The sequence below is a fragment of the Falco peregrinus genome, chromosome 6 (genome assembly GCF_023634155.1).
Source record: "Falco peregrinus isolate bFalPer1 chromosome 6, bFalPer1.pri, whole genome shotgun sequence".
Taxonomy (NCBI): Eukaryota; Metazoa; Chordata; class Aves; order Falconiformes; family Falconidae; genus Falco; species Falco peregrinus.
The window spans coordinates 31,228,476-31,256,113 of record NC_073726.1 but is presented as its reverse complement, the minus strand read 5'-3'; the positions used below and the strand labels follow the sequence as shown (position 1 = coordinate 31,256,113).

The window sequence follows — 27,638 nt, the reverse complement described above, 5'->3', positions numbered from 1 at the left end:
ACTTGCAGAACAGCCAGATCTAGATGCAGTTTATATACAATAGAAAAGGCTGAAAAGAAAATGCATTATGCGTTATTAACATCATCCATCTCTTGGAAAGAAAATCTTGTGCCCAAAGGGGCGACGTTAATGGTAATTTTGTGCCGTTACGATGTGGAAATGGGGATGAGGCCTCGGCTCGGGCCCAGAGCTGCGGCAGGGGCCGGGGCCGGGGCCCGGGCCCAGCCCCCCGCCCCCACCGTTAGCGTGGGCCCGCTGAGGGAGGGCAACAGCACCCGGCCCCTCAGCGTCAGCGGGGCCGCCCGGGCTGGGGGGACCCCCGAACGCCCCCTCGGAGCGCGGCTGGGTCCCGGCAGCGCCGGCTGGGCTGCGGGCCGCGCCCCCCGCCCGCCCTCTCTCAGCGCGGCCGCCAGAACTGCGCTACCCAGCGGGCGTCGCGCAGGGCCCGCCCCGCCCCTGGCCCCGCCCCTGGCCCCGCCCCGCCGCTGGGCTCCCTGGGGCGCGTAGTCCGCGCGCCCCCGGTGAAGTTTAAACCGAAAAAGTTTCCGCTCCCTTTCCGCGTCCCTCACCGCTCCTCGGCGGGGGCGCGCTGTCTCCATGGCTACGGCCACGCAGCCAATAGGGAACAAGGTTCTAGGAGCGGAGGGCGGGGTGGGGCGAGCGGCGGGCCAATAAGGGGCAGTGTTGTTGCGGGGCGCGCTGGCAGCGGGGACAGTGAGTCTCCTTGGGGCCGTCCCTGGCCGTGGCCTGGTGGCGCCGGGCGAAGATGGGCGGCGGCGGGAGCAGCACCCGGCGCGTCACTTTCGAGGCGGACGAGAATGAGAACATCACGGTGGTGAAGGGCGTGCGGGTGAGAGCGGGGCTCCCCGGGGGTTCCTCGGGCCGGGGGCGCTCGCCGGGGCCCGCCGGAACGCTGTGGGCCTGGTTGGCCCCGGGCCGCCCTGAGCTCGGCCCGCCCCGACCCCTCGTTCCTCGTTTTCTGCCCGCAGACTGCTGGCCCCGCGGTCCCGGCCCCGCACGGTGTCGGCCTCCGTTCCCGGCCCTTCTCCCGCACTGACCCCCGCCTCTTTCCCCCGCGCCGCTTGGGCCGTTGGGGCTCGGCGGGGGCCGCGCCGCTCGGGTCTGGGGGCGCCTGCGGCGGCAAGAAGCCCAGCGGGAGCAGGAGGCTGCCGTCGGGGCGTCCAGCCCCCAGCCCGCTGACCGCAGCTGGGCGGCAGGACGCCTGTAGGAGATGTGCAACGAGGAGAGGTGGTTCTGCCTTTCCCTGACCTCTACGGATGGGAGCGCCTCCCTTCCCACGCCCGGCGCTCTTGCTGCCGGGTAGCTGACAGCCCGTGTACCTGCAGAAGCATTCCCGTTCTTTCCCAGTTTATGGCCTGCTCTTGCCTATACTATACCAGAAGATAGCTTGTGACACAAGACACTGAGAAATCTTGCAGCTTAGAAATTTTTCAATGGAAGACAGTGTGTAGTTCATACCAGGAGTGATAATAAGTTGTCTTTTATTGCTGCTCATAGGGAGGAGTGTGGCAGAATGAACCATGATAGAAACTGCTGCCTGTTTCAGCACGCTAATATTTTTCAGTTTTGATCATTTAATGCCTTGGGCAAGTAGGTGATGGTAACGTAAGTGTTCGTAGCAAAGTTCATCTGCTATGAAATGTGCTTAAATACAGGCAAAGACTATTGGAATTTCTCTAAAGCATCCTGGATTTTGAAATACTGGGAATAAAACCAGAATGATATCATGGGTACTAGGAAAATGTAGCTTCGCTAATTAAATAATGTTAGTCAACAGAGCATCTGAAAGTAGGATATACCTCACTGTTTACATACTTTTAACTATGTGAGGTTAAATTGAGAGTTTTAACGATTGGGTTAAGAAATCGTATGCTGAAGAAATTTTACACATGCATATTAGATTACAGATTTTAGTGAAATCTTTGTAATGGATTTCTGCCAGTGAGAGACATCATGCTGTAGGTTTTAGTAAAGAATTTGCTAATTAAAATAAATTTTCATGGGCTGCCAAAACAGTATTTTGATAGAGTTGGTGTTCAGAGACCAATAAAAAGTTTTAAGTTGAAAACCAGCAGTTTTCATGTTATTACTTCTTCACCTTCTGTTAATTTTATGTGTAGGCTACAGTAGAGCTGAAATTGGACATTACTGTTATTCTGTTTGATTCTGCATAATTTGTGACAGTTTTTTGTGTGTGCATGTGTCAATATTAGAATCAACTTGGTGCTTGACTACACCTGTTGTGACCACTTGTGTTGCACAAGTATTTTGAGGGAGGGCTTTATTAGGATGAAGTTCCTCCTGAGTTAAGTGCTTTGTGCCTGCGTGGTGTGATATTTGACTGTCATCTAAATAACTGGGAAAAGCAAAAAGGTTGATTAATTACAAGCAATGTGACAAAGGGTGTTATTTCCTTCATTTTTCCCCATAGCCTCTTTTCTGTCATATCAGTCTCTTGTGTTCTGAGAGTGCCAAAATAATCTTGTTCAGTCGCAAGAGATGAGTGCTCATGCCACAAATGGGGGGAAATAGTTTATTTTGCATTGTGAATAGAGTTTTGGCAGCTGTCATACCTTATTTTGGGGCTCTATGCTCTTTTTTTTTTTTAAAGTTTTACTTAACCTTTTGGGGAAGAAAGGGGTAGTGGGGATAAAGGAGAAGATGCAGTCTGACTCTAGGTTGGGGGTTATGTTTTTCAGCTGTCTGACAGTGTCATTGATCGTATGAAGGAACCTTCTTCGCCCAGTGGAAGACCGCAGTCTCAGCACCGATCAGCATCTGGTTCAGGTATGCCCATGTTTTTCTGTTTTGTTTTGGTGTTTTATTTTTTTAATGTGAGGAAGAAGATCAAATGTGCTGTTCAGAGCATTTTAATGAGCTCATTGCCATTTTGTAGAGATGATTTTTTGACATTAACTGTTTTGCTCATCTCCTTTTGAAGAAGGAGGTAATTTGTAGGCTTTTAGAGGAGTTGAGTTACTCTTTGTTTTCTTCTGACTGACATTGAAGTGTAAAACACAACTGTTTATTAGGCTTGGTTTTCTGTGGTGTTATTTGTTGTTAAAAACTTCTTTTTTTAAAAAAAAAACGAACACCCAACAACAAAACCAGAAAAGCAAATATCCATTCCAAATATGTATTGAGTTCTGAAGTGGAAATTCTTGCATACTTAATCAACGCTGAATTTTAGTATTGTGAGCTTCTGTTGAAATATAGATAAGTAAACAGTAAAAGAATAATACGCTATTTTCCTATCATGGAATAGTGGAAATAAGTCACATACTGTTTATACAGATCGATGGCTCAGAACGATGGCTTTCTTAACTTGTTCTATTCCGTTATTGAGGCTTGTTCAAATGCATCAAACGGCCTTTGTGACAGGCAACCTGTGCTCTAAGTTAAAATACTGCGGCACAGTGAATGTGATGTAGCTACTGAAGGAGTGAAAATGAATGGCAGAGATTGGAATGTGTGATTTGTGTGTGTTTACTATGTGAAATGTGTAAGGTTCAAGTAAGACTTCTTATCAGTGCTCCAAAAATATTAATGATATCAGTATTTCCTAAGGGTCTTTTGCCTTGATACTTAGAAAAAAATCCCACCGAAACTCAACGATGATTAAAAACAAGTCCTGTGGCAGTAGTAGGCCTTGCAGCAAGACCTGAATGAGCAGAACGTTGCATCTTTCTTTCATCTGAAGCATAGAAAGTTGGTTTTCTGTTGCTATCAGAGCTGGACTCCCTCTGTAGTCATTAGAAAGAAAAAGGCATTTTGGGGGACAACTCATCTGGCTTATTTGAGAATTCTACTTCAGAAAGAGATGAATTGCCCTCTAGGAATGTCAGGGTGAAGAGGTCAGATGTAAGCATTTAATGTTGTCAAGCAAATCCAGCAATAGGATGTTTTACAAAGATTTGGGCTCCCAAATGATGCTGTGTTAGAGGTTTGTTTTTCCACTTTATGAATAGGAAGCCTGTGGCGTAGTGAAAGCAAGGATAGTATTAGGGCTAAAAAGGACTTCAGCTATTAACCTGGCTCGTGAAATACAGTTTGCCCAATAAAATTGCTTAGAATTTAGTGCTTGCTTAAGGAAGATTTAAATGGAGTTGGACTGTAGTTTAATGTATGGACAGCCAGATTGTCCATCCTTTTTTTTTAAATACTAGCCTTCTGCACATGTATTTTGCTGTGGTGAAGAAATTATTGTAGACAAAGGATTTATATGGAATCATACTTGCACATCCTACCTGCTTTCATGGGGTGCTTGTTGCTTTTTCATCCTTAAACTTGGGTTATGGAAGTAGTCTTGCAAATAAGCATATGTGATTTTTGGCATGTGGTAACTAGAGGTGAAGACTTTAATACCCCAGTAATTCTTTGCTAATTCACAGTATGTACATATCTTGATCCTTTATTTTGTTTCTCTTTGTGTGTTGGAAATAGTGTTTTTAAAATATTTTTATTTTTATTTACTGAGGGGCTAAGTGATGCCTTTGACCGCTCACAAGCTTGGGAAACCTATTCTGTATATTTGCTTTAATAACTAGTGATTTAGGTGAAGTGCTTGTATTTCCACAGGAGAGTATAATTGGTGTTATACCTCAGTTGCTAAAATGATTTGTGTTTAAGAGGATTAAATTATACTTAAGTACATGTTACCCTATCATTCGCTCCTCTTTCACTGAATGTTTTTTGATAAAGAATTACCAACTATTGAATTTCTTTGTTGATGTAAGAACAGTCAACCTATTTGTTTATTTTGTAGCTACATCTAACTTGTCAGAGTCTGCATTTGTCTAATAAGGTGCCATTACAGAAAGGGCACTTGCCTCAAAACCAGTGTCCTGATCACTGAATATTGACCTACTCTCCACTGATGGCTGTGGGAGCTGGATCCCAAATCTGGGTATCTTCTGTGATGCAGCAGTGCTGGGGCTTGGTTTCTTGGTAAAGCCTCTTGCACCGTTAATGAGACCTCTTTCCAGGCAGCTCCTCCTCTCCTGTGTATGAATCTGGTGATAGTGACTTGTTTTTCTGACGGAGTGGGTCTCTCACTGCTTCTGAAGAGAGTTACCCAAGGATGGTGGTGTTTGGAGGCTGGCTCTGGCTTTTGAATTGCCAGCTGGGCAACTTTTGAACTCAACAGTTTGTTAGCCTGCGTTTGTATCTTCTAGACAAATAACACTTCTCTACACAAATAAAAAAGATCTGTAGAGGGAGAAACATTAGAGCTATTAAAAGCAGCCCTTTCTTTAAGTCAAGTCTTTTGATAGCTTTTGGTGGAGGAATAATGGATTAGATTACATGAAAGAATGTGTATCTTGTTGCTTGCCAATATGACGAATTTATTGACTTCAGTCTGGGGTCGGAAAATGAAATTACATACAATTACAATGAATCTGACATCTAAATACTATGTCTTGAAGCATCCTAGCTTGCTTGGCTAATTTTCTGACTTCTGAGTAATATTAAACACACTAAAATATTTAAGAAGTGTAAAATCTTTAAAGTATGTCTGTAATTCCTAAAGCAATATTGATGAAAAGTAATTTGGTTAGACAACAAATACTTTTTTTTTTCTTCCCTGAGTGTGTATTATACCTAAAGCTTTAGTCATAACAGACAAAGGGAATGGTCTAATTCATCAGCTTAGTGGATATCTGAAAAGCTGTTAGTCTGTTACAACAAAAAAAAAGAACAAGTGCTTAAATTACCAAGAGTCTCTGCATGTCAACCATTTTTTCCCCTTTGCAGAAACAGATGACACTGAGGACAGAGGATTTTTTTTTTTAAATTAAATTATTTGTTATTGTTGCTATACTATCCCCATGAAAACAATCATAAAGGGCCCATGCTATAAAGTACTGTGTATTGTGTAGGTATAATAAAATAAGCACTGCTGACATCTCCTCAGAAATCAGGTTAGACCTTGCATGTTTCCAGTAGAGAAAGATATATTTCTTAGCTTTGTTCATTTGTGTGGAATGATGCCTTTTAATTGTGTAGCCTGTTGTGTTGGTGTGTGTATCTTTTGATGGGGTTTCAGTGGCCCAGGGTATCTCGGCTTAGTTGGAAACATTTAAGAAAGTATTGTTGAGATGTGCAGGAAGGTTTATTTAAAGAGTGAGGTTGTAGTAGAAGACATAACCAGCATTTAACTGAACTTGAAGGAGACAAACTTCTGGTTATGAAGAGAGCTAGTTGGTGAGATCCCATAACAGGTAGCTCTAAGGGATAAGCTCAGGGAAGCTGTGAGGTCCTTAAGGACAACCTCTTCTCAGTGCATGAATGATCCATGCCAGTACTCGGGAAAATCAACAGATATATTGGGAGGCTGGTGTGGTTAAACGGGGTGCTTGTGATAGAGCTTCTGTGTAAATATGAGTCCAGCAGGATGTGGAAGCAGAGACAGACCACAAAATGAATTAATTTGTAAATGAGGGAAGGGCAGTAGGTGTTATTCACCTCAACTGCAGCAAGGTGTTCAGCACTGCCTCTCCTTATATTCTTGTGTCCAAGTTAGGATGTTGCAGTGTGGATAACGGGACGATGAGTTGGGTTAAAAACACCTGGTTGGATGGTCAGGGGCAGAGGTTGTGGCTAATGGGTCATGTTCTACTTGAAGACTGGTATCGTGGGGTTCCTCAGGAGTTTGTCCTAATTAACAGCTTTGTCAGTGTCCTGGAGGAGGAGGTGGAGCACACGTTCTTCAATGCAGCTGACTGCAAACTGGGAGGACGACAGTCAAGGGCAGGGCTGCTATCCAGAGGGACCTAGACTGGCTGGAGGAATGAGCCAACAGGAACCTCACAAATTCAACAAGGACAAATGCACTAGGAAAGATGCAACCCTTTGCCACAGCGCAGGCTGGGGATTCCCTGTCTGGGGTGTAACTTTGCTGAAAAGGAGCTGGAACAATGTCAGTAAGGGTTAGGGGCTGGAGTGCCTTCCCTGTGAGGAGAGGCTGAGGAAACTTGGCTTGTTCAAGGTCAAGCAGAGAAGGTTTTGAGGAAGCCTAATAGCAGCCTTCCCATATCTGTGGGGCTCATTGAGAAGCTGGTAACAGGTTCTTCGTGGTGATGCATTGTATGAGGGCAAGAAACAGTGAGCACTGAAGCAGGAGATGTTCCAAGTGGCAACAAGGAAAAATGTTGTCATGATGAGACCAGCCAGGCATCAGAAGAGGTCTTCCAATGAGGCTGAGCAGCCTCCATCCTTGGAGGCATTCAGGATGTGAGTAGATAAACCCCTGAGCAATCTGGTCCGATCTCAAGGCTGAATCTGCTTTAGGCAGAGAGTTTGAAAAAATTACTTCTAAGGCCCCTTCCAACCTTAATCCTGTGATTTTTGTAGTGGGTTGTGAAAATGTTTGCTCAGTGCAAGAGCATTTTTAATTTATAACATGAGAAGGGGCCATTGTGACTGCCTGGACTGGTCTCTTGCAATGTGCAGCGCAAGAGAACACTGCTGAGAAGTTTTACACCAGAGTCATTGACCTTGTTCTTTGTATGGTTTTAGGAAGACTTTTAAGAAAAAATTATTTTCTTTGAAGAACTGCAGTGTGTACTGATGGTGGTAGTAATTATGGCTAGTCAGATGCTGCATGAAAAAAAGTAAAACTGGAATACCTCATGATAAATGTTGTGGGAGGCTCTGCATTATTGTAACTTTGAATTGTTTTGCATTTTCAGTTTTTATGAGTGTCTGGAAGTTTACAGAGTTTGGCTAAATTTATGCCAGTTAAGCAAGAATCCTGCAAATAAATCCCGTTAGTTCTGTGCTGTTTAATGTATTAATTGTTTTTGACTACCTTTCTGTTGCAACAACACCTTTTCTCTGTGTAAACTGAAAGATGAAGTAAACTGACGTTTCTGTGACTATATTTTGTAGAGTTCCTCTTAACTTTAGAAAAGGGAAAAAAAACAGTTAGGAATGCCTAGGTTGATGCCCTGCTTTTATTTTGCTGTGAGAGCCTTGTAAATCTCAGGCAGTTCCTTTTGACCACTGACACGGATTTGCAGCCTTTCTTCTTGCAGGAGCAAACAGGAGGGCTTGGTCTCTACATTTGGTAGTGTTTATTTGCCCCTCTCTAGGTACAGCTCTGGGTACTCTTTTTTAGAAGGAGGTTTAAAAATTTACTGGTACTGTAAAACTCTGAAATAAATCGAGTAGGAATCCTCAGTCAAGGAACTGAGTTGGTCTGTGGACCTCTGGTAACCTGCAAGGCTGTGATTTGCATCTTATGGAATAATACTGGGTTTGCTTTTAAGAGCGTGTTTGTGGTTTTGGTTTTATTTCCCTCTGACCTCTGGGAGAAATAATAAAAGAAGTTTTTCAAAGGGATGCAGAGATATTTGTGAGAAATGCTGGTGACTTCTGATAGGCTTTTGGTCTGAAATTCTTGGAAGCCTTTAATGTAGCTGTCCTGGCAAGAATACATTCCAAAGAATGTTTGGCAGTTTTGTTGAGTAAGGTTCATCCTACTGCTGTTGCTGAAGGAAGTAGATACATGGCATAATACCTTTACCTGTAGAGGAAGGATAGCTTCATCTGAACATCATTGCTTCTGACACTCAGGCAGCAGTCTGATCAGGGTATATATATATTTTTGATGTGAGATCTAAATTTGAGCAAGCTGTTCTGGGTATTCTTGCATGTGTGGTGCTGCAGCACTTGCTCTTGCTCTCCTGTGGCTTGCTATATTGCCACTTAGCTGTCACTGAGTTTCTTGGAGATAACTTTATTTTCAGTGATGTATATTGATATTCTTTGCGTTGAAGGTTCACTATTGATGGAAGTATTTTATTATCAAAAGGTGAAACGTCTTGTAACTCACAAGACTGCTAAAGATGCCAAACTTTTAATGCTGTCAGTGTAACAGCAAATCTTTAGTTGAGCCTGACATTCATGTCGCTAGATTGCAGGAGTAGAGGGAAGATAGAATTATGCATGGGAGGTGAAGCAAGTACTGCATAAATTAAAGTTCTCACTATCTGTATGACATGCAGGGTGTTCTGTGAACATGTCAAGTGGCTGGGTATGTCCTTGTGAAATGGTTCTGAAATTAGAGGGGAAAACTAGCAAATAATGCAACTTAAACATCTGGGCTTTTTTCTTTTATTTCATAGTAATCTGGAGTTCAGAGCTGTTGAAGGGCTTAGTTCACTCTGTGTCCTTAAAGTACAATGTTAACCTCATGAGAAGGATGGTGTGTAATTAATGGAGGGGTGGAAAGATGTGATGAGAATCTGAGAGTATGCAAAAAGCCCTAATTTAATTGTTTAAAAGACTTGGATTGTTGAATATGGAAAAGGTACATAAATGTATAAGAGGAACACCTAGAACCTTACAAAATGCTCATCTCGCTTATGAACAGGAGCTTTTCAAGGTGGAAATGAAAAAGCCTGCATTTGTCTGGGGTACTCTAACACTATGTTCCCAACAGTTACCGAGTTCAAAAGCAGCGTTTTGATTCTTCACTTAAGTGCTCTCTTTGAGATGTCATCATGCAGACTGCACCTCTGGGCTGCCCACTCTAATTGCATTTCAAGTGCTGATACATCTTGTGGAACAACTGACATTTTACATGCATGTCTAAGGGTAGGACAAGAATGAGTGGCAAAAGGTGTTGGCACTTCTCATGCAAACACCATGTATTTAAAACTTTGGTCTGATGTTACAACTAACCTCATCTGACTGTCTCATGTCTGACCATTCCTCTAATATCTCAGTGTCTAGTGATCTAAACCATCCAGAAACACCCTACAAGAAGAGTTTCGTACTAGCTTAACACCCTTAGTTGAATGAACCGTGTGTGTCCAGAAGAGGGAAGCAGGAGTGTGCACAGGAGCAGTAGTATGACTTTTCCTGTTCGGTGACAACCATCTTTTGCAAATTATGTCAAACTTAAGCCTGTCTTTCCCGAATCAGCTACTTGAGCAACTGTCATCAGAAATGACATCAAAAGTCATCAGAGTGCTGGTGCTAGTGGAAGGGAGCAAGCCGATCACACAACTAATGGAGCTGGAGAGTGTAGGCATGTCTGAAGTGGTCTGGACTGAATCTTCAGAAGGAGAGTGTGGCAAGGTAAAGCAATCCTCAAGCTTTTTGTAGATTAGAATTATTTTTTTCCTCCGTAATACTAAAATAACATTTTTTGCTGTTCAGTGAAGGATTACCCCCCCCCAAACATAAAAAAAAACTTTTACAGTTAAATTAGTAATAACAATTAAAGTCAATGCAACCAGCCCTCTAAAATACCTTATTTATACCTCAGTATAGTAGTGGACTGCATGAAATGCAGAACACTTAAATATGCTCCAAAAAATGACATCTGTGCTAATGTTAACTTGGAGTTTGACTTGGAGTTTGACATGATAAAGATTTGGTTTAAGTTTCATTGTGTAGTTGGAAGGACAGGCCAAACATGGAACAGGTCTCTCTGTCTCTCCCTTCCTTTCTCCCTCTCTTTCTTTCTTTCATTGTAATGAAAGGATTATGTTCTACTTCGAAAAAAGTGGTCTGTGTGTAGGAAGCATTTAAGGCTAGAATCGCAGTAATTGATCGGCTCTCCCGCTGCCGCCCCCCCCCCCCCCCCCCCCCTCCGCCCTTGCTTTATTTGTTGCAAGGGTTCAACAAATTGCAAAATTGTGGAATTAGATTTTTGAGAGCTTGTGGATTGAGTTGTGTGGGTTTTTTGTTTGGGTTTTTCCCCTCCTACATGAGGGTCAGGAAGAAAGCCAATATATCCCACAAATATTGTCAAATATTAGAGACCCACCTGACTGATGTATTTAGGGGTTCTCATTTTACAGCCAATGGAGAACTCTTGATACCCCAAATGAAATTCAAGGAAGGAGCACTCTGTGTCTGGTCCTGTCCTGCTCATACACATAAGTAACTGGGTCTCAGGCTGATGTAGGTTGTCTGCAATGATTGTTAGCTTCTCTTAAGAGTTTTTTCTCTCAAATGACTTTCTGTATGTGTGGCTTTTTGCAGGTAGGCAGAATTCATCTTTCAATGGGCATTCATTTAGAAGTGTCATTTTTGTTTCAATATATTCTTAGGAACAGGTAATTCTTATGTACTGCATAGTGTGTGCTTTTTGGTCTCCAGTGGATTTGTTGAAATTAAATTTCATGCTATTCTGCTTAAGGCTGCATGCTCTGTATTTGGGTTTACTGAGTGCAGCCATTTGCTCTAAAAATCTTTCAAGAGTAGTTGCGCGGTACACATAAAGCAATTTTTGTCGTAGCTGATACAACAAGCATATCCAAACTGTTTGCTTAGAAATGGCTTGTGAGTTAGAAGTTAAACCACCTGCTTTTTGATGTGGAAGCACAAGATTTGTGTGCTAAAACATAATCTTCCAGTAGTTAGCAGAAAATCATGTTGAAAAACAACTGTTGGCTGCTGGTGTGTGATTCTTGTATTAATTTCTAGTGCTACAGTAAGCTCAGTCAAGAAAGCTAGGGGAACTGTCTCTAAAAATACAGAGGAAAAAAATTAATCTGGGAAAAAGAGATTGTGCAAAGTTTATGAAGCCCGTTGAAAAACAGAATTTAGTAATGACTTTTGAGGACTAAATATTTATGTTTTTTTGTGTGGAATTGATGCCATTGCCTTTTACTAGTTCAGAGTACTGAATTGTTTTATAGTTAAATTCTGGCAAAGCATTAGACCTTTGAGTGTAGTCAGTCAGAGCTTAGCCTTAGGCTGAACTTTTGGAAAATGCAGCCAGGTTTATCAAATATTTGTGAGGCAAACTGGTGGGAAAACTATGTGGTGGTTTGGGTTTTGTTTTTGGTGTTTGGGTGTAGTCGTTCGTGTCCCATCATTCCCCATGCACAACCCCCCCCCCCCCCCCCCCCCCCAATCTATCTGGCAACATGTTCTCTTTTTTCTTCTTTTTTTCTCTTGTTTTGTTTTTCTTAATTTCAGTTACATTATCTGTTAGAAATCAGAAATTGACAGACTGTTATGCCTGTTTGGGACACATTTATTGCAGTCCTTGTTAGAAATCTTCCATGTATTTTCTTGCAGAAATCGGAGTTCACAGGTGCTCAAGTTCTTGGTTCATACTGAGAGTTAAATGTGCTGCAGATTGCTAGTATAGGCATTGAACTATTTAATATTTCCTCTGAAATTTCAGCCTTTAACTTCTCTGGTCTGTGCTGTGTCTAGGCACAAGAATAAAATACAGGTATTTCTCCTTTGTCTTTCAGAGACCTTGCTGGGATTATAGGTCAAAAAGAGCAGATAACTGGCTAAGATAAAAGGGTATGTAATTTAAAGGATTGTTAGAATAGAAGTCATTTGGAGCAGTCTGAATGATTTTACTATCTTAAAGAATAAAATCAAAAATACTGATAATTTTAATGAAATAAAACCAATGGCTCAATTAGAACTGTTTGCTTTCACTAGCATTAGTCCGATAGCACTATGCAAGGAAATTGTCATTCTGCTATATAGCATCCTCTCTGCTTTTATAGTACAATATATTCTTAACGAAATTATCTCTCTACAGACATGAGTAGGAGGGGGTTTTAAGTGCGTTTTTTCTGCTGTATTATTTTAAAATACCACTTGTTAGGTGCAACATTACTTCAGCAGGACAAGATGACCTCCAAGTAATGAAAACTTTGTAGTTTTAATAGTAAATGCTACTTTTCTTCCCATCACAATTTATTTACCTGTTAGAGAATCTTCAGTGCAATACTAAAGAGTACTTTAAATGTATTATTTATTGCATTAAGATGAAAAGAAAAGCTTTGTTTTATTCTTTCATCTTCAGACTGCAGCAAAGCATTACTAAAACTCTTCATCACTTGTCAGATTGGGCAGGTTAAGTGTATTGTGTAGTGCTGCTTCTTGAAGGCTTTGTACTAGTTGTTTTTTAGTTAAGCAGGAGGTAACCACTTAGACTTCTTTTCTTCTGCCTCAGGGGAACTGGATGCAGTTTCAGATACTGCTACGTTTTTTTTTTTCCCCAGACTGGTTTGCATGTGTTCTGAACTCCTTGATTTTCAATGATATCACGTGTTCCCCAAAACTTTAGTAATATATCTCAACCAGACTGAAAATTGCAGTTTTCAGATACTACTACCTGCTTTTTTGAAATCTAAATTTAAGAAATAGAGGAAGGACATTCTTTCTTCCCATTGCTTGCAAGGTTGGTTGTGTAGGGCTGACAGTGCTTTGTGAAGCCAGTTTACCAGATTCTCGTGTTTCGCTTCATTAACTGTGTTTGATTTTACCTAATGTTAATCATCTGAAGAATAAGCATCTACTCTAATCTAAGCTAGTAATTCAGGCTAGGGGTGAGATCTGGTGGTCCGTTCCATCCTGTGAAAGGCTTCTATTTCTCCTTAATCTGTGCAGCTTCATACAGAACAAGTTGAAATGCAGGTGAGTGGTTCATTGAAGTCACTTGACTTTTTGTTTCTTAGGGTTTTTTTCCCTTCTCTTTTTTTGGTGAGAAGGAGGCAGTGTATTGTAAGAGAAAGGACTCAGTTATCCCTGATGTTACTAACTGACATTTCTTAACAGGGGGAGATGGAACCATTATGAAATCTAAGGAGCAAAAGTAGTACCTGCAGAAGTTGGTAGAAACCCTCAATAAAGGCAGTAATTACACAGAAGAGCGACTTTAATGCCAATCAGAAACCAAAGGAAACTTTTGGAGAAACAGCACTGGATATTCCATCACTTTGTCAACTAAGTTTTAACTGAGGACCAGTCTTCTTTCTGTGGCAGTCTGTGTGTTGAAGAGGTTGCTGAACACACTGGCTCCTTTTAGTCTGCTTGCTGATTTGCAGAACAGAGGAGAGAATGTTTTACTCATGGAAAAAAACCAAACCACATATTTAGAATTAACTGGAAGCATCTTTGCTGACAGTCAGATTGCTCTTTCTCCTTAGGATTTTCATATCTGACCTCTTGCCAGAACAGGCTCTTTTTCTCTGCATTTACTATTAAATTCCTGAGTTCACCTTCTAGTAAGTGAGATGCTACTAGCTCTTACATTTGCCTGTTCGTGCTGGGTTATCATTCTACTTGGTGACTACTCAAGACAGTTTATTCCTGGTTGGAATTGGATTTGCTTGTTTTTGGCGATATTGCTATTTACTATATCATTCTGTAGTATCTTGTTTTTCTTAATGCTGACAACTTAAAACACTAAAAAGCTATCACGGGTGGAGATGGTCTAAGTATTGTGTCAGTTTGGAGACCAGTCATTTGAAAAAGTTGTTTTTGTTAGCAGATCTCATTACCCATTATTAAAAATGTAGATGTTAAATTATTGTTGTTGTGAGAATTTTAAACATTTCAACATTTGTCCTTTAATTTTATATAATTTCTGAATAATGAAAATAGTCATGAACATCATAGTTTCATATTGTTTACAATCAGTTTTCAATTATTACTACAAGCAGTAATACAGTGCTAAGTACTGGGCTGAAAATACTTTGGTTGGCACTTTTCAAAGTTGACAATACTGTAGCTGCCTCCTCATGATTCAATGTAAGTTTTCGGTTTTGCTGAAGCTGGAGGAAGACACACTACGATGCTTTCTATGTTCATCTCCACTTTCTTCAACAGAAACATGCTTGCTCCTGTGCAAGGAGTGCAAGTGCCCTTGATACTTTTGTGGTGTGTATATTTGAAATGTGTACATTGGCTATTTCTACTCTCACTTCTTGTGTCCTACCATTAATATTATATGAGGTAAGTGTTCTGTCACACTGTTACTACAGTTTGGCTTCCAGATTAGTCTCTCAAATAAATATGCTGTGTTTGAGGGATGTAGGAAACTGGAAATGTTACCCTCAAAACATAAGAAAGTAGTTAAAGATTCTCCTGCACTTCCCTTTCTAAGTCAGTAATTCTCAGTTACAGGACCTTGTTACAAATGCTGTTAAAATTCTTTTCCTTGTATCCTTCTCGAGTCAACGATGATGAGACTAAACGTCCTGTAGCTTGCATCTGAGCCGAATAAACAAATTCTGGAATTACTCTTTTCTCTGTATTGATACAAAACATCCATGTATCAGCCTGTTGTTATAACTTGAGTGAATGAACAGGAGATTAGATTTGAGTGCACCACAACAGCTGTTAAAAATCCCACTTATTTATCACTACTGGCTTCTTTGTGCCTAATTTTAGGTGAAGTGGTTGCTTTCAGACCTTGTGCAAGTTTCACTGCCCGTGTCATCAATAAGTAAAATTATTGCTTGATAGGGACACTGTTATACTTTTTTCTTCTTCTGAATATTCAGCTTCTACTGGAAAATTTTTAATCCCTTTAAAATTTAGTGTTAGATTGCTTTGAATGTACAATGTAGAAATTTGGCATCTTGATCATTTTTCGTGCAGCTTTAACCACTGAGAAATCTGGTTAATGGGATCAGCAGATGTTTTGATGAGCGTCATCTGTGGGTGAAACACTTTTTTCCTTTCTTACATTAACCTTTACTCTTTCACTGCTTGTTTTTTCACAGTATCATTGCATTATGTCCTCTTATATAATTTGTTTTTATCTTCCCTCTTTCCCAGAATAACTTTCAAAGTTGCATGTTGCAACTTACTTTATTTGAACATTAAGACTGTTGTTGCACTGCTAGGAATTTCTTCGAAAGGATGTGTTCAGGACAGATGGTGGAAACTCCTTACTGGATGTGGATCTGCTGCAGAATGGTCACATACCTTTTCCATCATTATTGTCCATATTCTTTCTCCATTATTATTGTAGTTTCCTAGTTTAATTGTAGATTTGCCTCTCTGAATCCTATTTCCTTCCACTTCCACCTTATCAGTGCTTTGAAAATTCTGCATTTATCTTTCCACCCTCCTTACTGGATTTCTTCACCAGTCCCTTCAAAAAGGCTGGTCGTCTTGGCCAGGAAGGGAATGGTGCCTCTTGCTGTGTCTGCCTGTGCGTAACCCTGTTTAGAAAAAATTATGGGATATTGTGTGTGCTGCTGGGCAGTCACTGTGTACCTAACTCTGGGCCAGCCATAAAATTCACGTTCTTTGTTCAAATAATACGGTAACATGAGAGAGGGTACAGTTATAGTGCATTTTAGAGGAGTAGAACCTACAAGAAGCCAGGCTGTCACTAATTTAGTTGCTCATGGGGAGGAAAATACTGCTGGTTTTTAATCTCACAAAGCAGAGAGAATTTTCTTTGGCATTTGGAGCCGTGACTGTGCAGCTGGCTTTGGAAATAGTGTAAGCGGTAGTGGAGGGGTTGAATGTCAGAAGGCTCATGAAGCATTGTCATCATGAAGCAGTATCCTCCAGCAAATAATAGTCTTCAGATATCTTTCTTTATGTTTATTTGCCTTGCCCTCTTCTGATTGATTGTTCAGATTCGTTTGCTACAAAAGGACAGGCTCCATCATGGGGCATGATAAGATGATTTAAAGCTACCAATATGTGAGCATGAATGGAACACAAAATTTCAGTTTAGGTGGAAAAGTTAGGTGAATAGAAATTTATATTTTACAAACATTTATTTATAAAAAAAGAAAAAGAGGGTGTTGTTCCTTATGAGTGTGATCAGTCACTTGCACTGTGTGTGGGATGCACAATATTGGAAAATAACATTATTCTTTATCCCATTACCTATTCATATTAACTCATTCCATTCAGTCACTCATTAAAAGTCTTCTACTTAGCGTCTTTGGGTAGCAAGGTCCATTCCGTATACTTTGCACCACATTTATGTAAGAGCAGGGCCCCTTCCCCACAAACAGTTGGCATTTGCACATTTGACAATAAAAGTCAATGCCTAGAGCTAGCTGCTGAGCCTGTATTCCCACCAGCGGAAAGGTATGCAGAAATAGCCTCAGCATTGGGCTTTCTGATTCAGCGTGGTGAACAGCTTTGTGAATCATCTTACTCCTGTCCAAAGTGACTGTAATCCAGAGCTGTAATTGGGTAAAATTGACTTCTAAGTGCCACTGATAGTGTGCAATCACAGCTGGCGAATCCTCTTTAAAGATGATGGTAGTAGATGAACTGAACATCAAAATTTGCTATTTATGTAGCCTTGACAGTACAGAGTCCCATTTGGGAGTACTGGTCTGTGCAATAGCAGTTAGTAAATTTTTGCAATTAGTGGTGACTTTTAATGTAAAACTAAAGAAACATCTTAGTTTATAAACCCTTTTACGTAGCTATTATGAGTAGAAATACATGATTATTGCACTGTCCTCTGCAGCGGTAGAAGATGTTTATTGAAATAAATGTGATGAGAGAATTCAGAAATTATTTTGTCCAAGAAAATAAAAAGGGATACCAGTAAATTTCCCCATACTGTCAGATAAAATAGCTTTACAATAAACATAAGCCATAAAGATTAGAGACTGGACAACTTAAATTGTCCTGAAAGAGTACTGCATGCTGAATCCTGTTGAAGGCAGAATCATAAAACCCTTCCCATCATTCCTTACAATATGTTTATTTTTTTTAAAATATTGAATTATGGAATCCTGATGCTTTTATCCATTATATTCAGCAAGAAAAGCCTTACAATGTGTGTACAGTAGGAATTACTAACACAGCTGAACTAGCAAGTCTCTCAACTGTTGTACTCAACCTAAGGGTTTTCTGCCAGTGATAGTCTTGTAAAGGTATGAGATACTTCCATTTCATTATTATTATTATTGTTTTTTATTATTTAAGATCAACAGGACAGCAAAATGACTTCTTGCTAAATAGCTGCTGAAATAAGTTATTTCTTATATTTATGTTATGGAGGTGCGTGGCAAGGATGGATTATTAAGAAGTTTTGGTTGAAATGATTCACAACCTTGTAAGGAGATTGAGAACAATTTTTAAAGTTACAATAAAACTTCACGTAGTCATGTAGCTGGCACAGCAGGAATTCCTAGAGAAAATAAAAATCAGGTACATTTTTATGTTAACTGGCTTCTTCAACTCAATCCACTTATCGGTGGTAAATGACTTATTTTATTACCTGTCACATGTTTCAAGATGTGTTGCCCATATTTGATGTTTTTCTCTTGCATTGCTTCCCTGTGTATCTATCTTAAGACCTCTAAGACAGGATGTTTTTTCTGTGTCAAGCGTGCATCTTTTTTGTAATGAATTCTAAGTTTCTGGAAGAAAATTATTCACAGATTTTTGAGGATTCACTATACTGCATTGAAATTCCTGTAATTTTTTTTTTAATAATCATGAAGTCTGACAGAAGAGTCACACAAATACACCATTTTAAATTTGGGTGAGAACTTCTGTCTGTTCTGCCACCATGATTGTTGTGGCTCCAGGACATCTCTATCTGCTTTCTGGGCTGATAGTCTGAGCTTGGAATGAACAGGGGAGAGGCTGAGGTGTTTCCTGGGTGATGTGAAAACCCAGACCGAGTATTGCATAGGGATTTTGTAGTGGAAGAGCTCATGCTTTTGTTAAGCCAGTGGTGACTGGAAGGGCTGGCTCTGCAGGCTTTTGGGGCAGCAGCATGGCCTGGGCCTGCGTAGAGCTTTGCTCACGTGTCCTTGCTTCTGGACTCCTACTGCTTTATTCTCCTATGCTCCATTTCTCCTTTGTGTATTGGTGAAAATATCTAATTCTAAGTTTAGCCTCAGGATTTTATACTTTTTAATTTTCTGTCTTTCTGTGTATTGTATACATCCATTTTTGTTTACTTGATTTTTCTGTTAGCTTATTGAAATGTAAACTTGGACATGTTAGGGAGTGATGAAAATTCTTCTCTGCTTTTCTTGTTTACATGTGAATCTCAAAAACGAGTTATTCTTTTAGATATGGCTGTTAAGCACAGGCAGATAGAACCCAATTCAAAGAATTACAGGGGAAGAACTTGTAATCCTCCTCTCCTGTTTTTCCCAGCCCCCTTCATGAGTTCATTGTTAGGATTTACTGCTAAAGTTACAACAATAATGACATACTGAAAAGAGAAGGTTCCAAATATAATATGAACTAACTTTGTTATTTCTAGATCACATACCAATTAGTTTCTAATTTAAATTAGTATAAATCGACTGATATCAGCATTTACATCGTAAAATAAATAATGCAGTATATACAAGAGTGCCTTTAGAAACTAAAATATTAAATATCTTTAAATTATGCACACTTAATTGCATTGTTTTCATGTTTAATTATCCTATGAGCTTGTTTAGGTATTGCTGCACATTACCAATATTTAACAGTTAATACAAATTTCTGACCTTGGAGGCATGCTTTATGTTTGTCCGTGGTTGTAGGAAGTGCCTGTAATTGTGGATTTAAATGGACTGGTTGCTTTATGTGTTGTTAAATTTGTATGAGTCTGAAAATATAATTTATTCTTAAGAATGCTATTTAAAAAAAAAATAACAAATTAAAAAAAAAAGCAAACTAGTTTTTGAATGCTGACCATGCCTTGATCCATGGCTCATAATAAAGATATTTGGGAGATGTGTAATAAGGTCACTCATGAAAGTGACTGTTCTTGCACACATTTTCTGATAATTCACTTTTACATGTATCAGTTAACTTCCTGAGGGTCTCTAAGGGATTCCTTTGTTGTTGAGAGAGACAGGGAAACAAATACTTCAGTCTTTAAAGCAAATAACTCATTCTTGGAGGTTTTTTCCTTAATGTTGGTGGAATGAAAGGATCATTCGTTATTTTTTCCACTGAGTGCAAGGCTGATTTGGACTGTTTATAGTGTTAAAGACCAGATACAACAGTGTTTGAAAACCATTAAATTAAAAAGAAGTTGTATGCCAGGAGTACTGATGTACCAATGGTACTAAACACTTCCTTGTTTCCTCTTGTGTGCTGCTACCAGCAAATCCAGGCTCTTTAAAAAATAGTAATTAAAGAAGGAAGAGTATAATCAGTGGTGTCATTGACTTGTCACCTAATATAAGCACACTAAATACATTGGCTAGGGCTTTAATTGACATTGAAATCATACAGTTTCATTTAAAAACCAGAAGTTTTACTGTTTTATTTAGTGTGCAATGAATACTTTTATGGCTTTTTTAAAAACTCGTGGGTTTAGGAGTCCAGGATAGGAGTTCCTTGGCAGTGTTACTGATACACAAAGCAAACTAAAGGATATAATTCTACCAGCAAATTCTATGCTTATAAGGGCTACCTGACTGACAGACATCACGCAGCATGGGTAGGTGGAGATGGACTGTCTTGCATTGATTTACCAGTGCACTTTAACCTGGACCTCAAGTAATGTATTTCAGGGGTGAGACAAATTTTGTTTCTGTTGTTAGGCATTTGATAGAACTTTGAGAATATCATGAAAGGTAACAATATTTTCTTGTTGTTTATTTGAATAAGAAATAAAGTATATACTTTTTTTACTGGTCTAGTGGAAATTATTGTATGCTACTTGAGTGCCTGTCATTTATGTAGTTGGCTACTCTTTCTAAATTAAGATTAATGGTTTTGATATTTTCTCTTTTGTCTGCTGTTCAACTTAAATGGCGAGTGTTGATATTGATGATTTTTGTGATGTATGTAATTTAGATACGGACCAAACTGGAGTGTTTACTAAGCAGAAAGAATAAATTGAGGGTATTTGTGTATTATAATACTTGCTTATGAATCTTAAATTGGAATGTGAGTGAGAAAAGTGTTTTAATAGTGGAAAGCCCATAATACGTTTGTAACCCCGTAGTAGCTTGATGTTGTGAAGGTACCAGGTTGCCGATGTATGCTTTCTGATTCAATATTTATGACTGTTAATGCGCAGTTAGGGATTTTCCTTGTGACATCTTCATTAACTTTAATGTCTACAAAGCTCCAGTTGCCCTGCCAGCTACTGAGACAGATGATGGGTTTGAAGACAGCCCTAAGGTATGTTGTCCCAAGCGAACTGGTTAATGTTCATACTTAATGTGCACAGGGACATGAGAACCGCCTTGTTGGATCAGATCGATGGTTTGAATGCCCTGATGCTGTCTTGTCAATAGCAGAGGCTACAGAGGTGAATGCAAGAAATTCTGCAGTAATTGTGAAATAGTTTTTTCAGTAAAAAACAGTCTTCATGTGTCTGGCCATGGTTGGTACATACCTTGAAGCAGTGTTCTCCAATTCCACATGATATATAATGTGGCCTGTTGGTGTTCTTTGGCATTTCCCCGCCGCCCCCCCCCCCCCCCCGCTTGTCACTTCAGCAAGAAAAGCTTGACAGTATATTGTCCGCTGTGTGTTTCAAATATTACAACAATAAAAATATTTTACATGGTGCTCTATAAGCTTCTTTGTGAGACTTTTTAAACAATATACGGTGGAAGAATGAATAGAAGCCCAGAGCTGCCTATTTTACATTACTAAATTCTATACCTTGTCTCTTTTCTGCGTAGAACTGTTTCAGGTTTTCTTTCCATTATTTCTGTGGGCTTTCCCAAAGAGAGTTGTGTGGTAGTGCCATGCATTCACCAGTTGCCTTCTGATAACTTCTGAATTTATTAATCAATTTTAGCCAAATCTAACTAAGGGGGGCTGAAAGACTCAAGACCCTGATATTTCTATAGGTTTTAATAAATCAAGGGCTGGGTAGAAAAGACACAGTAAGATAAATGCTGTAATTGAGAGAGGGTCTTCAGCTGCCCAGGCTGTTTTGCCAAAGGTTTACCACGCCACACATACGCTGTGGCTGGCAGATTGGGACAATTTCTGCAAAAGCTACTATAGCTTTTGGTGTGTATTGCCAACCTAGGAGACATGAGAGAGCACTGGATTTTGGAGACTGGAGAAGTGCTCAAGAAAGACAGTGTCATACGAACAAGAGAAATCAGCTCGACTTTGTGAGGAGTCAGAGAAACATGCAGTGTGGATCTATGAGAAACCAGTTTAAGTTAGTGCTTCTGACACAGGCCCCCCTGAAAACCTCTTGCTTTTTCTGTGCTTTGTTTGAAAGACTAAGTTTTCTAATGTTTCCCCTTTGCCTTAAAAGAAAGAAAAAGTTAACATAAGCTATTGGACAAAACAGTTTGGAGAACTTTTTGAAGTGATTGTTGTGTTAAGCCCATAAATTTTTGTGGAACTGAAAAATTCTCAGCAAAGACAAGGGAGGGTGACTTTAAACAGGAAGAGGGTATATTTAGATTGGGTCTAAGGAAGAAATTCTTTACTGTGAGGGCAGTGAGGTGCTGGCAGAGGCTGCCCAGAGCAGCTGTGGCTGCCCCATCCCTGGCAGTGCTCAAGGCCAGGCTGGACGGGGCTTGGAGCAACCTGTGCTGGTGGAAGGTGGCCCTGTCCCTGGCAGGGGCTGGAACTAGGTGGTCTTTAAGGTCCCTTCCAACCCAAACCATTCTGTGATTCTATAAATCTTACCCTTGGGTTTAGCTTTCATGTCGGAAGACTGATAAAGCACTGTGCTTGAGGAAGTATGGAGGTGCATCATCTTATATATGTTTTTCATATTATTTCTCTCTTTATATATTCTATAGTCTTGTTGGACTTTCTCTTCCCCTTCTACCATCTTCCCCCTCATGGCCAGCTGACCATTAAACATTTTCTTTGTGTGATACCTGGGACTTAGATGTGTTTATGGTTGATTTAAAAACCAAGTAAAATGTGAGATAAAATTGCATTGTGCTTTCCAGTGTGTGTAACTATTCATTTTTTCAAAACTGAATTTGTATACCATTATGCTGCTCAGCTTGCTTGGCCTTATTTTCTCCCCTTTAAAGTTTTCCAGACTTGCAATGTCTTGATTGAAATTATTTTAGACTGTTCATGTGCAGAGTATAAAGTGTCTTGTTCAGCTTTCCCAATGCTAGTAATTTTTGTTCTGTTTTGTCTTAGCCTGTTTCTAATCCATGACAGTAACATACTACTCATTTTATAACTACACTTGCCTAACAGTCTATACTGAGTGCTTATGTTAAAGGTGATCCAAACTGCATATGCACTTTCTTCTTTGCTCTCTTGTATTCAAACACTAATTTGAAGGTTGTGTGGCCTGGTTTTGTGTATCTTACCACTGCGTTTGTCCTCTGTGTTGTGCCCAAGCCAGGTACTTAATTTCAACAACATGGGTTGTCCTTCCTTGTTACCTGTTTATTTGAAGGCAGAAGTAACCAGTATAGCCCCAAATACATTGCAGAGCTCTTTGAGTGAAGGGATGGTGGCCTGCAACTCCAAAGGAGAGACTGGGAGACCTGGACTTGTTAGGTTTGGAAGTACCATTCCATCAAGGAAGTTATTGAGAAGACCCAACCAGTCTCATAGTGGCACATGGCAGGGAGGCAATAAACAAAAGGCATAAATCTGAACAGGAGTGCTTTTGACCTGTAAGGAGAAGCTTTGTCACCATCAGGTCAGTCAGGCATTGAAACATGTTGCCCAGACAGGCTGTGCTGTTTCCATCCTTGGAAGTATTTCTTGTAAAAGCAAATTTGTATCTCTTTAAGGAAGATGGTCACATGGCCTGCAGTACATCTGTGTGATTCTGTTCTGGCCTTTGAGAAGTTGTTTTCTGAAGGACACTGTTCACTGAACATGTTTGTGTTTTTTAATGGCAAAGCTTAATGAAAAGGAAAAGTAGAACTAGTTTATTTTTTTCTTTATCTGAATACTTTTGAAGTAAGCATTTTCTGAAAGACATTTGATTGTATCAAACCTAAGTGTGTCTTCATTAATGACTTAATGCACCTGCCCTTTCAAGAGGATTTAGTTAAGGTGTCTGATAATGAATGCTGTTTCCATTAATTTTTTGAAAATGCAAGACTAATGGGCAGTTTCCCAGCTCTGCAGGCTAGAGGCTGTTTGATTAATTTGTCCATACTGTATTCGTGATTTCTCAGGCTAACCTTTTTGAGGCTGCAGGTGTCTGCTTTAACTAATGTGTGTTGTTTGCAGCTTTGGGTGATGCCTTCTTGCTGTAATCTTAGTATCATGCTGAATGGTTTCTCTATGAAGCAACAGCTTTAGAGTGAGAGGAAGAAGGTATGGATATAGATCTTAAGACTAGCAAGGGCAGAGGAGTTGGAGAAAAATATCATGAGAGTAGCTGAGTTGCTCATACCCTTATGCACCAACCTGTAGTAGACCTGAGAGATAAAATTGCTGATTGCTTCTCAAGAATTGTCATCATGCAAAGCTCTTGGCTTTCCCTGATGCTGCTAGTGGGTGGCCTTTGAAGTTCCAAGATGAAGTGCATATTACATATCTGAAGCCTCAGTAACTGTTCGTAAATGCTTAAGCTTTTCAGTACCCTTAGCTCCTCTGTCCTTATGACTTGTCCCTGTAGTTATTCAAAGCCTTTTGGACTCTGGGAAACATATTAGCTGTATGCTTTCCTGTTCATCTGCTTTTTGAAGCACAGTTGGAGAGTCAATATTAGGGGTTAAGCAGATGGCTTTGCATGCTCTTTCTGTTTAATTTTTTTTATTACTGTTTTTTAATAAATAGCAATCAGGTTAGTCTTTACATGGACTACAGAAAACTGTTGTTATCTCTACAAGTAACTCCCAGAAGCATTTTCATAGGTTTTGTGGCCTTTTAAAAAGGTGGCAGATTAAGCCCTTTTCAGGTTTGCAGAAGGGTGTTGGATGAATAGGAATCTTGCTGTTAGTCTTGTCTGTAAAAGGCTGAATGGAGAAGTGTTGAAACATGGGCAAGCAAAGAATGCTCTTATGCTTCCATAACTGCCAGCCTGCTCTGTGTTCCTTTCAAAATAAAGCCCTGTCCCAGTGGGAGATACTCTTACACCCTTTCACACCCTTCCTCTCTGCACATCTTGTCTGGAGGCATGAAGTCAACCGGAATGATTTGGTGGGAAAATTGAGTTTCTGCTGTAACTTCTATTCTGGAAGTTGCCTTTCTTCTCTCTGCTGGGCATGGTCGCAGATTTTGGCAAATAGGTGTGTAGTGGATGTAATTTATAGTTTCTTCGTATCTTGTCTTTGGCTGTTTTATCCTCTTTCTTCCATGCTCTTAAAGCTTTGCTTTAATTGTGAAAGAAGCTGAGTTTACCTTTTTGTGTGTGTATGGGGAGGGGAAGTTAAGTGAACCAAATAACTGTATTTTTTGCTTGCGCTGTGTGAAAATAGTTTTATTAATAATAATTGGTTAATTTATCTTTACTCTTTTAAATGCGTGCATGAAGGGGAGGGAATAAATTATGCATTTGTGCTGTAATATTAGGCATAAATGACCATGTCTTTCAAACTTTTCCAAAAGAGTAGATGGACAAATAAAGAAACTTCAGCTTACTGCATCCCAAAGGACATGAAAACGGCAAAACGTCCTTGTCCATTGACAGTCACTGCTCGGTCTGCGAAGATCCAGGCAAGAGCTTTGTGGCTTTTTTCATATAACTGTGTTCTGTGTCTGTAGTGGTGTTACATGGAGCAGTCTGGTCACTCTCCTAAGCATTGTGCAGCCTGCTGCTAGCACTGAGCATGGTAATGAGCCCATTGGCGATGCTGCTGGTGGTACTCTATTTCCATTATTCTGAAGAGAATACTGCTTATCAGACACCTATCAGCATCCATACTTCACATGCAAAGAAGGGTAGGGAAGAGTTATTTCTGGCTATAGCACTATGGCTTTTTGAGTATAGTTCCAATTACTGACCATCTGTCTAAATTGTCTTGTGATGTGAGCTGTGCATTAGCACGTTCGGACTTCGGAAATGGTGGAGCTGCATTCATTTTATGCTCTTGTAGCAGAGTAAAACGCACTGGGTAAAAGTGAGACCTTCTTAAATGTACTTGCCTGAAAATCTTCCAAATTTATCTGCTCTGGGATGCACTTACTATGAAGTTGACACTGATTTCAGTATCCTGAAGAACTTAAAATACTAAAGGGGTGGTGGTGGGAATGGCTACATAGGTTTTGGCAGCTGCTGTGTACTTTCTCTGGATCATGCTTATTTTAGCAGTCTTGTGCCCACCAGATTCTAATGTTCTCCAGCAGTTTAATGGTCAGCTGCCTGTTTTTAATGTCCTGTAGTCTGAGCAGAGATTGCTGTCAGAGAGAAATGTTACTGCTTTTATCTAGAAACGGTCCCGTTTTTTTTCTGATCCTCTTTCTAATACATTAACATCATTCTTTTTAAATGCTTCTTCTCCTAGAACAAATTCCTTCTACTTGTAGAACTGCAGTTTTTTACTGAAATATCATAAAGTTCCCATTTGGGAGCTACCCAATTATATCTTACAATAATTCTATTGAATGATCTATAGCTCCGCTTTTATTCCCTATTAGTATTTGGCTGATCGATGGGTAACCTAATTGATTGTTAGGTCAAATGTCTTTATTGGCTGATGCCTGAATCTTTTCTCATTATGACTTAAAAAAAAACGTTCTGTGGTTGGTTAAGAGTTCTTGTACTCATTTTTGCACACCAGAACAATAAACTTGATGATGTAGATGTTGGCAAACAATGTACTTTATGCTTTTTTTTTTTTGTGGATTTTCCGGTCCAGTATTAAAAGGACATAAAATATTGAGGCATTTGTGTTGAACAGAACTGTAGTAAGAAACACTTGCATCCTGGGTTTTCAGATTGTTCTGCGAATAAGGCAGCTGTGATGTGAAATAAATTCTTTGCTTTTATGACAGCTTAATCATTTCTAAGTGTACAAATGCAGAACCTTAACTGCCCTCATTTTGGCTTGTGATGCTTACAGAGGCGTGAGGGAGATTAATATGTGCTGCAGTACAGAAACAGGTTCCTTGTGATTGCCTGATATTTTGCTAAACATTTTTTTTCTCTTCAGGCTATACAGTTCATGGTGACTAGCTGATCTTTGTTTGGAAATGTACAAGTGTGTGGTAACAACTCAGTGTTCTCAAACGAAGAGTATCCTTACATAGCCTCAGAGGAGAAAACAGTGGAGCAGTGTCAATAGTCAGTAGAGACTATCCTGATAAAATGGGGTTTTGCTTTTTCATCTAGGGTTTGGGATAATAATCTGTAACAAGATTCATATTTACCTCTGAACTTTAATGTATGTTCACATATTTTCAGGCTGGGGTCTCACTTGCCATTTGTAAGTGTCCTCCCACTTTTCCCCAGCACAACAGTTTCTGTCATTCAAGCATTTGCTGTATCTGGCAGGATGGATATCGATTCATTCTGCTTTAAGATGCTGATAACTGAATTAGTTGGCCAAGACTTCCATATAGTTGATGAAGCTGCTTTATTAATTCATAAAATTCACTGTTTTCTAAGTCTACTTTAGAATTAGAAGAATTACACACTGGACTCTATTACCTGTAATGGGAGTGTGGGCTAACGACGTTGGGTAATATTTATGGATAAAGCCAACTCCTGGAGATGAGGTCACTAAGATATATGGCCATTTTTCACTGGCTTTTTTAAAATGTGTGTCTCTATTTTTTAAAATCTGCTTGCTGCCTAATATCAAACAAATAACTGGTTCCACAAAGCGGGTACTATAACTTGAGATGCCCTCCAATTCATCTTCGAATCTCTACATACCCTCTAAGGCACTTTTTCTTTAGCTTTGTTACCAAAAAAAAAAAAAAAAAAAAAGGGGTGTATCTGCTTAAATTAGGTGGTAGCTTGGTGTTTAGGGCACTTCATTTGAGTACATACGATATGCAGACTTAAACCGGTGCATCTTAGGAGGATCTAAATTCCA

The 27,638-nt window shown here is 39.9% G+C and overlaps 1 protein-coding gene and 1 long non-coding RNA gene across 3 annotated transcripts in view; both read left to right on the top strand.

The window, feature by feature from the left end:
* Nucleotides 1–686: 686 nt before the first annotated feature.
* CHCHD3 (coiled-coil-helix-coiled-coil-helix domain containing 3) overlaps nucleotides 687–27,638 on the top strand; it is a 163,664-nt gene continuing 136,712 nt past the window's right edge. For both annotated transcript variants that reach the window (XM_055807596.1, XM_055807595.1), the window contains exons 1-2: nucleotides 687–850; nucleotides 2,721–2,808. In XM_055807596.1, the coding sequence (XP_055663571.1) occupies nucleotides 767–850; nucleotides 2,721–2,808 (172 nt within the window). In that variant the 5' untranslated portion in view covers nucleotides 687–766. The remainder of the gene's footprint in view (nucleotides 851–2,720; nucleotides 2,809–27,638) is intronic.
* LOC106112472 (uncharacterized) lies at nucleotides 9,602–15,030 on the top strand. The gene is made up of 3 exons (XR_001226734.3): nucleotides 9,602–10,107; nucleotides 12,246–12,300; nucleotides 13,570–15,030. It is a non-coding gene; the product is annotated as an uncharacterized LOC106112472 (long non-coding RNA).